The following is a 12297-nucleotide window of genomic DNA, read 5'->3' as shown; positions in this document are numbered from 1 at the left end:
GGGCCTTAGCTGAGGTATGTGCTCTGTTGGGTGCTCTATTTTTCTGGAGGCGTCACCTTTTGGCCAGTGACCGCAGTAATGAATACATCAACCAATATGCATCTAAGTATATTAGCACTTAATACAGTGTATACAATATATATAGTAAGACTGACCAGATGTGAACCCAGTAAAGCTGCATACTGGGGCAGTGAAATGTGCTTAAAAACTTTGTTTATTTAAATGTCGTCCTTACTATAAAGAAATTAAGGTTTTGCCAGTGTCAAGGTTTCCATGATTAAACCTTCATTGACACATACAGAGGGTCCCGTCCATCTCTTTTTAGATTTAATGGGACGGCGTCACAGTATTATAACTTTAGATCTACCGACGGATAGATACTTTACTCTTAGGCTATAACAGGAAACCTGCAAATAGAAACAAGCTCATAGTTTATATTTAGCTACATATTAGTCTATCTATTTCACTTTCAATCATATGATTAAATTGTTAAATGAATCATGACTCGCCTGTCAAAACTGATCTGTTCTACATGTGCTCAGGATCTGAGCAGCTCAAATTATTCGAGGCCAATGAAACTGGATCCATTCAACACAACTCAAACTTGGCAATCAGTTCAGTACATGAAATACTACTCTGCTCTACAAAGTCCAACTTGCAGACACTTTTACTATCACATCCCAAGTCAGAGCGACTTGAACTTGATTAATAATAAAGATACAACTATTTTTAAACACTGCATTAGAGGTGTTCATTTGAAAAATAGTAAATAGAACTGGGCTCATTACAAAGTTCTCATTAACAACTCAATTTAAGCAGAGCTTGATCACGCCCACATTTTTCTAGCAAGCTCTGCCATTCAGTGAAAGAATCGCTGCACCGCTATGAGAGGAAATTGGTAAGAAATGTCAAGCAAAGGCCCAGGAAAGAATTTAGCCTCAGGTTGTGAGGCCACAGCATAAATCGCAGAGGCATAAACGTCGGGCTGACACTGCAGGGAGATGTAAGGCTGCATCTGGTGTAGGCATGTTGGCTGAACTTCAAGTTTGAGATGGAGTCTGAACTGCACATGCAACACCGGTCCCAAAACACAGGGTCCCACTGCTCCTCCCATGTGTTCTCACTGTTGATTTCAAACACAAACCAAACATATCTGAAGGCTCCGACCACAACCAGCCCCCCCAAGAGCTGCTTATTCCCTCTCCCTGCATCAGAGGAAGAAGACTGCACCTCTCCGATTGGTTGACTCTGTGTGAGGAGCGTGAATAGAGCCTGTCTCGGCTCTGCTTGGACGACCCTGGAACCTTTTTGTAAACAACATGCAGCTGTGAGTCATGTAGGACAAAGAGTTCACCCCTTTACTGAGGCTGCAACTGACTCCGAGGGAGGAATCAAGTGTCAGTAAAACTCTAAAACAGTTTCAGTGCACTGAAAAGTGGAATTCTACAAAAGTAAGAGGAGAATATCTAAACAACATTTAGTACAAAGCAAGGGGCAAAAGAAAACTAATCAATAATGAATTAAATGCTTTTCATTTGTGACAGTGACATTGGATTCAGAGGTAAAACCACTTGTGTTGTTAAGATACTACAATAGATGGATGTTAAAAAATTATAGGTGTAAAAACATTCCCACAAGGTGCTCTTTGGTGCAGGAATGATACATTTTGATACAAAAAAGGAAAATAGATTAGAAACAGCCAGTTAAGGACATAATAAAATCCCATGGACGTAGCGGCCCCATCATCCAGGTGGGAACTATCATTTATTTCATCACATCATAAAATCATATATTTATAAAGATGCTTAAGGCCAAGGTATCACGGTAGCCTGGTCTTAATGAAGAAGCTGATTTACTCCATTCTTATAGGTAGTTTTGCTTTATGAGTTGACTTGTGGGGATAAGTGTCTATCAGTTCTTGTCTCTTTAATGTGGTGTATTTATCTCTATATAACTAGTGCTGGATCATCCATTGTGTTTTTTCTTCAGTGTATTTTAATGTATTTTCCTCTGTTCTGAGTCACCTGCTCTGTCTGTTCGGATGATGTGTAATCTTCCGAACTTTTTCCTCAACAAGATTGTTTATTTTATTTTTTTGTAACTTAAATGGATGTTTAATATTCACATCTCTGCTAGTTCTTGAATCCTCATTTATGTCATATCCATCGATCCATCCATCCCTCCATCTTTTCATCCATACCTTATCTATACCACTTGTCCTTTATGGGTCACAGAGGGAGCTAGGGGCAATTCCAGCAGATTTTGGGTGAGGGGGACACATTCTGTCCTAAATAAAAACATTATTGATTCATCCGTACATTTACTTGCTGCTTGCACTTTACTTATATGTTGTGCAAATGTATGAATTTTTCTTGTCAATATTGCAAACGGCTCACACAGCTCTTTTAGTCAAGTAAAACACAAAATGTTCTTCTAACAAAGACACTTCTCTTTAAGGCACAATCATCACTGGTTTATTTGCCCATGTGTCATATGCAGTTTAATCACATTGTCATGCAAATGTATTCATCTCACAATAAAAATGAATTATGAGTGAATGTGTTTTTGTATAATATAAAAGAAGAATATGTATTTATTCTTTACAGCCCCATTACTCATCTTGTGACCTGTGAAATGTTTATTACGATGCCTTGAGGGAATCACTGATGTAGAAGGCTTTGAACAGGCTGACTCATTCTTCCTCCTTCCTCCTGAACGCCACAGAGCATCGTGCTGAAGGATCAAACACAGAGCAGCTGGCAGGATTTTCACTGTTTTCCACAAGGACACTTATGCAGGGCAGATGATTGCCAGCGAGTGGGTTTGAAGGCTGTTTTTTTCTGGTTGGAGTCGCCCTGCTGCCACAGAGCCAAACAGCAGCACGGAGACACCAAATGACAGCGTAGCTCTCAGCAGCAAAGGCTGGTCCATGATTTGAACCTGATCTTTTACCAAGACGGAGGGGGCCCCCTCATGACATTCTAATTCACATGCTTGCTTTGACCACAACGAGAAGATATTTTAACCAGGAGGCAGTCAAACATTTTTTTCATCCTCTGTAAACATTCATTTTCCTTCCTAAACAGCTGCCGCATTGTGTTAAGGCAGGATTAGTTTATCCAAGCAGAATTTAGAGTGCGTTTTAAAGAGGCACAGAGGTTTATACTGAGCTGGTAATTATTGTTTCTATCCTCGTATCATATGTACACGTGTAGCTCTCATGTCACATGGAATTTAGCCTACACATAAAACAAGATGATGGTGGTGTTTCTGTAAATACTGTCAGCATACAGGCTAATGAATACGTTGCAGGGGGAACATAAACCCAATCGGTCTCCTGCACTCATATGTAGGTTAAAGTTGTACTTAAGCAGCAAGGCCTGCTTTATAATCAAATAGTACACTTTCCACAATGTGGCCACTTAAAGCAAAATGACTGAACCCGACTTGCAAACACGCTGAGCGGCTTTTCAAAGTAATTCATCTTTTGACAACTAGGAGGAGCTGAGAACATACTTAAAAGGACTGATGGAAAAGATGGCTTACATTCAGAAAGTCACAAACCTGAGTTTTAGATTCATACGTGATGTAAAAAGAAGTTAAATGCTGTCTTCTGGTCAAATTACATAACTGTTACAGGCTTCAGTATGTTTTATTAAATGTATTTTTACATGATATGGAATTACATGAACACATAGTATATTTCAGTCAGTGCATTACATTTGGTTAATATATGTATGTGTACAAACAACCATTATATCATCAGTGCTAGAATCAGAATTTGAACTGACATTGCATGTAATATGGATTTATTATTTATTCATATTTATTTATTGTTTCATAATAAGGACAATACAGAAGTTTCACACAGTCTGTCCACTCAACAAAATCATGACTGTTTGCTGAAAGTCTACACATCTCCCGCCACAGACTAAAGACACATCTCTTCCGACTACACCTTGGTTAATTAATTATTAAAATTGTACTTGCATGGTTCTTGTTGTTCTGGGTTTGTACGCTCATGGTTGAATGCACTTATTGTCAGTAGCTTTTGAATAAAAGCATCAGTTAAATGATATGTAATGTAATATAATGTTGTCCTCTGTGATGGGTTTAAATTAACCAATTAACTTCCAAATCCTTCCAGAGGAAGGATTTCTTTTCTCAGCTGTGCAGCCACAGACCTTTCCCAGACAGCATACGGCTGTGGGTCACTTCAGGGAGACATGCTGCTCTTCTGGCTTTCTTATGGCACCAACAAAATGTCTGTGAGCCATTGCAAATGTGGCCCAAATATTCCAAAACAAATGTGGGCCTATTTCAGCAAACATATAGTGCTCTAGGCAAGGTGTAATCTGGATGTGAACCTTAAGTGGCCCATATTGTAAATGGTGAATATGGCCAAAATAGCAAAGAACTAATTATAATTTCACCTTTGGTTGACATGCGGTATTGCTATGGCTGACTTTTGGCCCAGATCTGGCAAACATGGGCAGGCTGCTCAAGTGCCATCATGTCACATTGTTTGTGGGCCTGATGTGGGATGTAGGATGTAAGCCAAATCTGGGCAATGACTCCTCGATAAGTTTGCTGTTACATAGGATTCCGGGACATGAGTGTGATTCAGCTTCCTCATAAACAGCTAGTAGTACTGTAGTACTGTAGTCCATGGAGAATTGTGTGATCTTTCATCGATTCCACATATCATACGTTTGTCTTATTGATGCAGAAATCCAATCCATGTTAAAAACTAAAAATACTGTAACACATCCATGTTTCCAGAGTCATCAGGGTTTATCAGGATGTAGTCATTACTGGTTGAGAAATATATCTGTGTATTTTCTTTCTTTGTTTCACTTTGAAATATACAGTTCTATCCTCTTCAACAGTCCATCTATCTATCCTCCTGCCTCATAGACACACCTCTCCCTCCATGATGGCGCTGTACAGTTCATCAGTAACAGGCTCATAACTCCCGGCACGACTGTTCAGAAAATACATGTCTTCACTCGTCTCTTGTGGCCTGTATCCCTCCCTCTGTAGCCGCATCTTCTGAATTTTGAATGTACCTGAGGACAAAAGTTAATAAAGTAAGTTCACAGTACTTTTTTTAAAAAGTGTGTCTTTACACGTCCTTGCCATGCTTCTCACCTGTTGTGTCAACAGATGGCATGAGCCGAAGGAACACGGGTCGTGCGTAGGAGGGCAGGGCTTTCTGTACAGCCGTCGTGAATGCATCAATGTCAAACGGGCTTTCTGCGGGAGAGATCGCTGCCATGCCAGCCTTTCCCTCCACACCTGCACACAGAAGGAGCCGGTGAGGTAACAAGCAGACGTCAACACAATTCAACACCCACGTTTAGCTGTCAATCTTTTTTTCCCCGTGTTTTTTGTCTCATTTCTACCTGGTACAGAAACTCCATAGACAGCAACATCAGAGTGTCCCAGCAGGCCACTGAGGACTCCCTCCACCTCTGTGGTGGACACGTTCTCCCCTCGCCATCGAAACGTGTCACCACTGCGGTCTCTGAAATACATGTAGCCATATTCGTCCATCACCAGCACGTCACCTGGAAGACAGACAGAGGCAAAAAATAATTAGAAGTAGAATGACACTCAGTGGAGCGTAAACCTCCACCAAGTCGCAACAGTCGCTTTTTAAGAAACCACATTTAAATTCACTAGACCTAGAGTTTTATTTTGGATCTGCACCAAGTGGAACGCGTTCATTTGTCCCCTGAAGATGCGTATAGGTCACGCCCATATGTCAAGGCCCCACCCCTCCACAAAATGTCATAGATTTTGTGTAATCCCACTAACTAACAAACAAACACAGACAAAAACATCATAATCATCATCATCATTATCATCATCACCCTATCGTGGAATAAGTGGAATGAAGGTTGCAGTCTGTAGTGATGATGAGTCACTGACATCTATTTCTGAAAAACTAGGATAAGATATCTTGAGTAAATGTGGAAATTATTAACTTAATTAAAAATTCATCATGAGCAAGGACCCTGTTTAAGTGAAATGTCACCTGCTTCCAAACTGTGTATCACCCTGAGTGTGACAGTGACTGCGTTTTTTGTGTGTGTCAGAATTGGTAAGCAAGTCATCATAGGGAGCTGGAGCCCATCCTATTTTACTGTAGGCAGGGAGCACTGTTTTCTATTAAATTCCCAGATTGTCATCAGTGACTCTCCTTCACCTCAGGGCAACTAAACGTTTCTAATTAATTCTGTGTGTCTAGACTGTGTGATCATCCTTATTCTGACTGTATATCAAAGAGAAAGAATAAAACCTGCCTGAGATATAAGCAGAGTCTCCCATCTTCAAGACATTGTGAGCTATTTTCTGATTGGTGGAATCCTGATCAGCGTAACCATCAAATCTCCTGAGCGGATCAGCAGGGTTGATGAGGCCCACTAGCATCCCTGGCTCTCCTGCAGAGATATAGACGGGAGGAGGAAAACATTTCATTTTCAAAATTCAACATTCATAACATGTTTTTTCATTTGTAGCTGTGGGGGGGCTCACCAGGAGGACAAGGTACACAGAGTCCTTGTGAATCCCTGTGCAGCTTCCCGTCCTCCTGCATCCTGACCAGTCTGATGGGGTAGAAGTTGGGCAGGATGCGGCTGCTGAAGCCACACGACCCCACCTGGACATGTGAAAACACATGTTCATGAGATGGAACAAAGCTGAAAACTCTCTTCAATATGTACTAAGAGCAATAGTTTCGAACTAATATTGATGGTAAACAAACTTATAATAGGGAGAAGTCTCTCATTGCCACAATTGTTGTTTTTTTGGTTGTAATTACTTTGAGCATTGCTAGAAGAGAGCCTGTGACTCAAGGATTGCATTGCCAGCGACTGCTTAATGTTATTGTTGTGCATTTGATAATAAACTCATTAATCTTGAATTGAATCTTGAACTGCACTCTCTAACTGTGGCCTGCTTTACAACATATGTTACACAGCAGTAACGGGATCCGGGGCTGGCAGCCATCAGAGATAGCTAGCTTGCCATTCTCAGTGTGGACATTATGGCAAAGCCACCAAACAGAACAGGACAATGTTGGGGGAAACAAAGAAGAGGAAAGAAGAGAATGATAGAGTAAGAAACCGAGCAAGAGTGAATATCGAAGGATTTTTCACGTGTTGGAAATGGCTAATGGGGCCTAATGACGCGGGACAGATGCTGACCTGGGCATAATTCTTGATTGTTTGCTATGTCATGTGATGTTCTGCTCCCCGTTTGACTGCGTAAGTAAGTTGTTGACTCGTATCATCAGAAGCATGTCAACTCATTTGAATAGAGGTTTAGCAAGTTAGCCAAACAATTTTATTTTATTTGAGACACATCATGCTCTGACATCAAAAACTGTGTTGGCTACTTACTTGCTGCGTCAGCTTGTTAGCTTGTATGCTACTGTTCTACTCTAAGGTGCACAGTGAATGTGCAAACGTTTACTACCAGACCCCAAAAACTTTGTGAGCCTGAAAGTGAAACTTAGTTCAGGACAGGTTTAGAGTAAGAAATGCTATGAAGACTTTGCTTCTGAGCTTGACAGTTTCTTCTCAGTCAGCAACTTAAATTCACAACAGAGAAAAAATGTATCCCATTGGTAGGGGAGTTTAGCCGACAGCGAATCTTGCATTGTGTCACTTTAATTCATAGCAAAAAGCATAAACGCACCTTTCCATCTAGGTTGATCAGGCTGCAGTTGCATTCGGTGGCACCATAAAATTCCCCAACTCTTCGGATTCTGAATCTCTGGACAAACTCTTCCCACACAGAGGGACGGAGGCCGTTACCAAAGGCAACACGGACTCGATGATGCGCCTCAGATGGGCGGACCGGCTGAGCCAACAGGTAACGGCAGATCTCCCCGATGTACTGGGTCACCTAAACACGCAAAACAGATCAATATGGCCGTCAATAATTTGACCAGTCAGTATTGATTCAGGAGCATGTTTCCTAAGTACCAGTGAGTACTCACAGTGCAGTTGTATTTAACACAGTCATCCCAGAAGTGAGTGGCTGAGAACTTCCTCCTGATTACAACAGTCAAACCAAAGAGCAAACACTGTCCTACACCCATGATGGTTCCTGTAAACATCCACATGAACACATACTCACACACAAACACAACTTGTATCAATTCAGAAACCAAGACAGAGGAAACTAACTAATTCAGGTTTTCTGAAAGCTTAACATGTGAGCCTATACTTTCAGTAAACTGGTCAGAAACACACATCTGTCCCATGTGCTAGGAGGAACCTACTAAACCCAGATTCAGGAGGATGTTATCAACTATTTATTTCAGTGAGCCAAAGTGAGTTGAGCCCAGTATGCTCACATGACTGTCACCGAGGAAGAAGACATGGTGCTTGCGTTGGTTTTTGGCAAGGTCGCAAGGTAAATCTGTCACTCAGGAAAAATATGAAAGCAAGTGAAGCCTACCAGCAGAATGATACAAGGGGAGGCAGTTGTATATGATGTCATCATGTCGCATGCCGAAGGAGTGGAAACCAAAAGCAGCGATGCGAAAGTACCTGACAAGAAAGACATTGACTCATTCATTCATTCATTCATTTTCACCACAGCTCATTGTAACACTTGTTACTGCAGTTGTTACAAATTAAATATGGCGTCATGATTTTTAATCTGTCTCATGAACTGTAAATCTGATCGGCTTCACACTTGGCATGTGTGTCCTAAATTGCTCGAGCCACACAGAACAGTTCCACAGCAAGTTCAGTCGAATTTTATGAAAAACAATGACTATAAATCTTCATTGCAGATAAACCAGGTAGGATGAACACACAGTTTTCTAACTTCATTCTGCACCATAGATTGTTTATTAAAAAAAGCTCTGCACACAACGTCCAGAGCAGAATGAAATGACTTTCAAAGAGCCCATTCCAAACAGGAAGGTTCAGAGTGGGCCCTGCTCTCGTGTTTCTAATCATCGTCTGTGTATTGATAATTCTTACGTAAGTGGAAAAGAGGTGATACAATTCTTTAGGCTCTTTTGTTCATGAACATTGCTCCAAATGTTTCTACTGTGATGCATCACTGCAGAATCAGTTGAGATAAGATCGGAAATAAACTCACCGACTGTGCACCACCACAGCTGCCTTTGGCATTCCTGTTGTACCAGAAGTGTAGATGTAAAAGAGTCTGTCTGCACGGAGAGAGCCATAAAACGTAGCTGTTACACAAGCAGTTTTTTCACAAGGAATGTTAAAAATTTCACCTCCATGTTTTGTCTTTTGTGCCTCTTTGCCTTTACTCTGTATGACAGAGCAACAAGCAAAGACTTGACAAGCAGCAATGTAGGAATGTCATGTGATCACACAGGTGAAATAATACAGATAAGCAAATCAATAAGAGATAAGTTTAAAAAATATATGCCATGTTGTTTATACCTTTTACGTTAAGTTTAAAAAATATATATAGAGAGTATTCAGGATATATATTGTATTCTGCTCCTTGATATATCTGGAACAGGGTGCACCTTGTATGCATGTTATGTTTGTCATGATTAAGGTTGGCGGAGTGACATGAGTTAAGATGTGATGAAAGTTGTGCTGTGAGAATTTTTGTGTCCCACGTTTTTGTTGATTCACACATTAAAAGATAAATGGAGTGACACAGACAAAACTGTCTCTGAACTCTTACGTTACCCAGAAATATTATCTTTCGCATCAAACTGGAATTTTTCATGGGAATCAATATGTGTGGGTGGATGACAGTCGTATGCAGGAATTAGTCTCATAAGAAGACCATAGATTGAAATCTGTCAGTGAGTAGTTTTACCCTTGCAGGCATAGACTTGCATCAGAGAAGAAGGTGTTGCAATCAAAGCTATTTGATGTGTAACACACGTCTTTAATATGGCAACACAACCATACCCACACACTCTGCAGACCCTCACCGTTAAATTCCTTCCTGAGCGTGTAGTTTGGCGGGTGTTTGGGTGAACTGGCCAGCAGGGCGTCCAGGTTCTGGACACGGAGGCTGCAAAGCTTCAGTTCCTCTTCCTCCTCTTCCTCCTCTTCCTCCTGCCGCTGCTCACCACAGCTGAACAAAACCATGCCGGGCTGCAGAGAGCTGCTCACCTCTGACACAGCTTCAGCATCACCAGAAGTTAGTCGTTAGAAATGTGAAAGCAGAACGACGCCACACATAATTGCATGTGAGCTGAGCGCAGCAATGTAACTTAATTTATGATCTGTTCCCACCTTCCGTCAGCTCCGTCCCAAACACCAATGCCCGAGCACCGGACACTCTGACGCAGTGCAGCAGGGGGCGCTGTCGAAGGTTGTGGTTGATGAGTGCGGCCTCCACGCCAACCGCAGCGAGACCCAGCCACAGAGCCACCACTAGAGGCCGGCTCTCCATGTACAGGGCCACCACGTCCCCCTCAGCCCAGCCTTGTGCCAGCACCCAGTGGGCCACAGCATGGCATCGCTCCTGTAGCTCCCTGAAACTCCAGACCTGGATCAGAGTGAAAAGGGAAAATACAGTCTGTGCAGGGTGTTTGTGTCTCATTTCCATTTCCAACATGTCTTTGTTGTCCCTAGCTAGACTCCTCACCAAATCTCCTACAAGAGAGCAACTTCTCCTCATTGACTTCCAGTACATTTTAGAATTGATTTATAAATGTTACTGCTGACTGTTAAGGCCCGTTCTGGACTAGCACCAAAGTTAATTTCGGATCTTTTACCTGAGGCCCTACTCGTCATCCCACATTCTCGGCTGAGGACCAGAGGTAAAAAGGCCTTTTTTTCAAGGCTTTCACTCTTTGAAGGAGATTAGTCTGAGAAACTCAGACTTATCCTCTTTTAAATCTCTCTTAAAGACACATTTTTATTGATATGCTTTCTCCTGGTTCTGATCTTACCAACTAACGTAATCATTTTATGTTTTATTTGATCTTGCTTTTACTCTATTCTCATCTGTAACAATTTCTATTTCCGTATCTGTGCCTCTAATTGCTTTTAATTGACTCTGTTTGTTTACCTCCAATTTTGAAAGGTGCTTTTCAAATAAAGTTCATTATAATTAATTATTGGCATGTCCTCACCTCTCCTGTGGCCTCGTAGATCAAGGCTGGTTTGTCGGGGTAACGTTTCACTATCTGGGCAAACAGGGAAGGGATAGTACTTCTTTTTCGCAGATTATTCTTCATGGAAAACCTCACTCGCAGTATGACAACCAGACACCTTTCACAGGAAGGAAAGACAGTTAAAAATATGACTGAGGTGAAAAACACACATGTACAACCATATCCACACAAACTACTCACATTAAGTCTCTTTTGATGGTGCGTACAGCCACATAAATGAACTGATAGAAATCCCTTGAGGCCATACAGAGCACCAGGCCCACCGGGAGTCCCCAGAACAAGGGGAGAGACAGCAACTTTACTGCCCCCAAAACACTGAGGCACACTATGGCCGCACTAATCGGATGCATAATGTTATCTGTGGAAATACAAACAGTGACTCATTGCAGCAATGCAACCAAAACAAAAACAGTTCTTGTGATTTGATGAGAGGGAGCTCAACTGTACAGCAATGTCAGCCCTCACCCATCAAGAAATTTTAAAAAGCACTTGCCTTACCAGCAGCAGTTGACTGTGAAGTTCCTCCACAGGTCCTTTGTAAATGTCAGCTGAAGTTTTCAGTCGTGCCACAGTGCAGCAGTTCAGACGAGCTATCTGATGTGTGCAGAGCAGTTGTTAGAGAGAAAATGCCTGATGAGTGGCAGCACGCAGCAGAGAGCAGCGCAGGTTACAACTCATGAGGTCCTGCGTCAGTGAGGAAATACTCCTGTGGTAGTCAGAGCCACAGAGTGATTCATTACCCCCGGGGCAAGATGTGATAAAGTCTGAGTTATAACACTACAGAAATTGAGGTGGGATTGCTGGCATACGGAAAAGCAGATGGTAAACAACATTCCTCCCAAAACAAAATTGAAATAACCCTAACCTAAAAGAAGAAAACGCTGGAAATGAACTTGCACTAAAACCCTGAAACTAATCAGAATTTTTGACTGAAGTGTGTAAGGAGAAGATGAGGTCAAAAACTATGTCTCCTGTATTTTGAAAGATATCATCACAATTGCCATAATTTGTGTGTGTGTGTGAGTGTGTGTGTGTGTGTGTGTGTGTGTGTGTGTGTGTGTGTGTGTGTGTGTGTGTGTGTGTGTGGAGTGAGTAAAATCTTCAACCTCATGGTCATTCATCACTTCTTCATATGTTTGTATCATTTTTGGGGG

The 12297-nt window shown here is 41.7% G+C and overlaps 1 protein-coding gene across 1 annotated transcript; it reads right to left on the bottom strand.

Moving 5' to 3' along the window:
- Nucleotides 1-3750: 3750 nt before the first annotated feature.
- Nucleotides 3751-11493, bottom strand: LOC133024728 (long-chain fatty acid transport protein 1-like). Its single transcript, XM_061091900.1, has 13 exons — nucleotides 11324-11493; nucleotides 11102-11240; nucleotides 10257-10512; nucleotides 9950-10144; nucleotides 9127-9196; nucleotides 8473-8564; nucleotides 8009-8118; nucleotides 7705-7914; nucleotides 6541-6664; nucleotides 6309-6446; nucleotides 5406-5570; nucleotides 5152-5298; nucleotides 3751-5069 (listed from the first exon to the last, which is right to left on the bottom strand). The coding sequence occupies exons 1-13, from the start codon at nucleotides 11491-11493 to the stop codon at nucleotides 4912-4914; spliced, it is 1974 nt and encodes a 657-aa protein (XP_060947883.1). The 3' UTR covers nucleotides 3751-4911.
- Nucleotides 11494-12297: the final 804 nt, after the last annotated feature.

The sequence above is a fragment of the Limanda limanda genome, chromosome 2 (assembly GCF_963576545.1).
Source record: "Limanda limanda chromosome 2, fLimLim1.1, whole genome shotgun sequence".
Classification (NCBI taxonomy): Eukaryota; Metazoa; Chordata; class Actinopteri; order Pleuronectiformes; family Pleuronectidae; genus Limanda; species Limanda limanda.
Note: the sequence above shows the minus strand (reverse complement) of the source record. Positions and strands in the feature narration are given on the sequence as shown.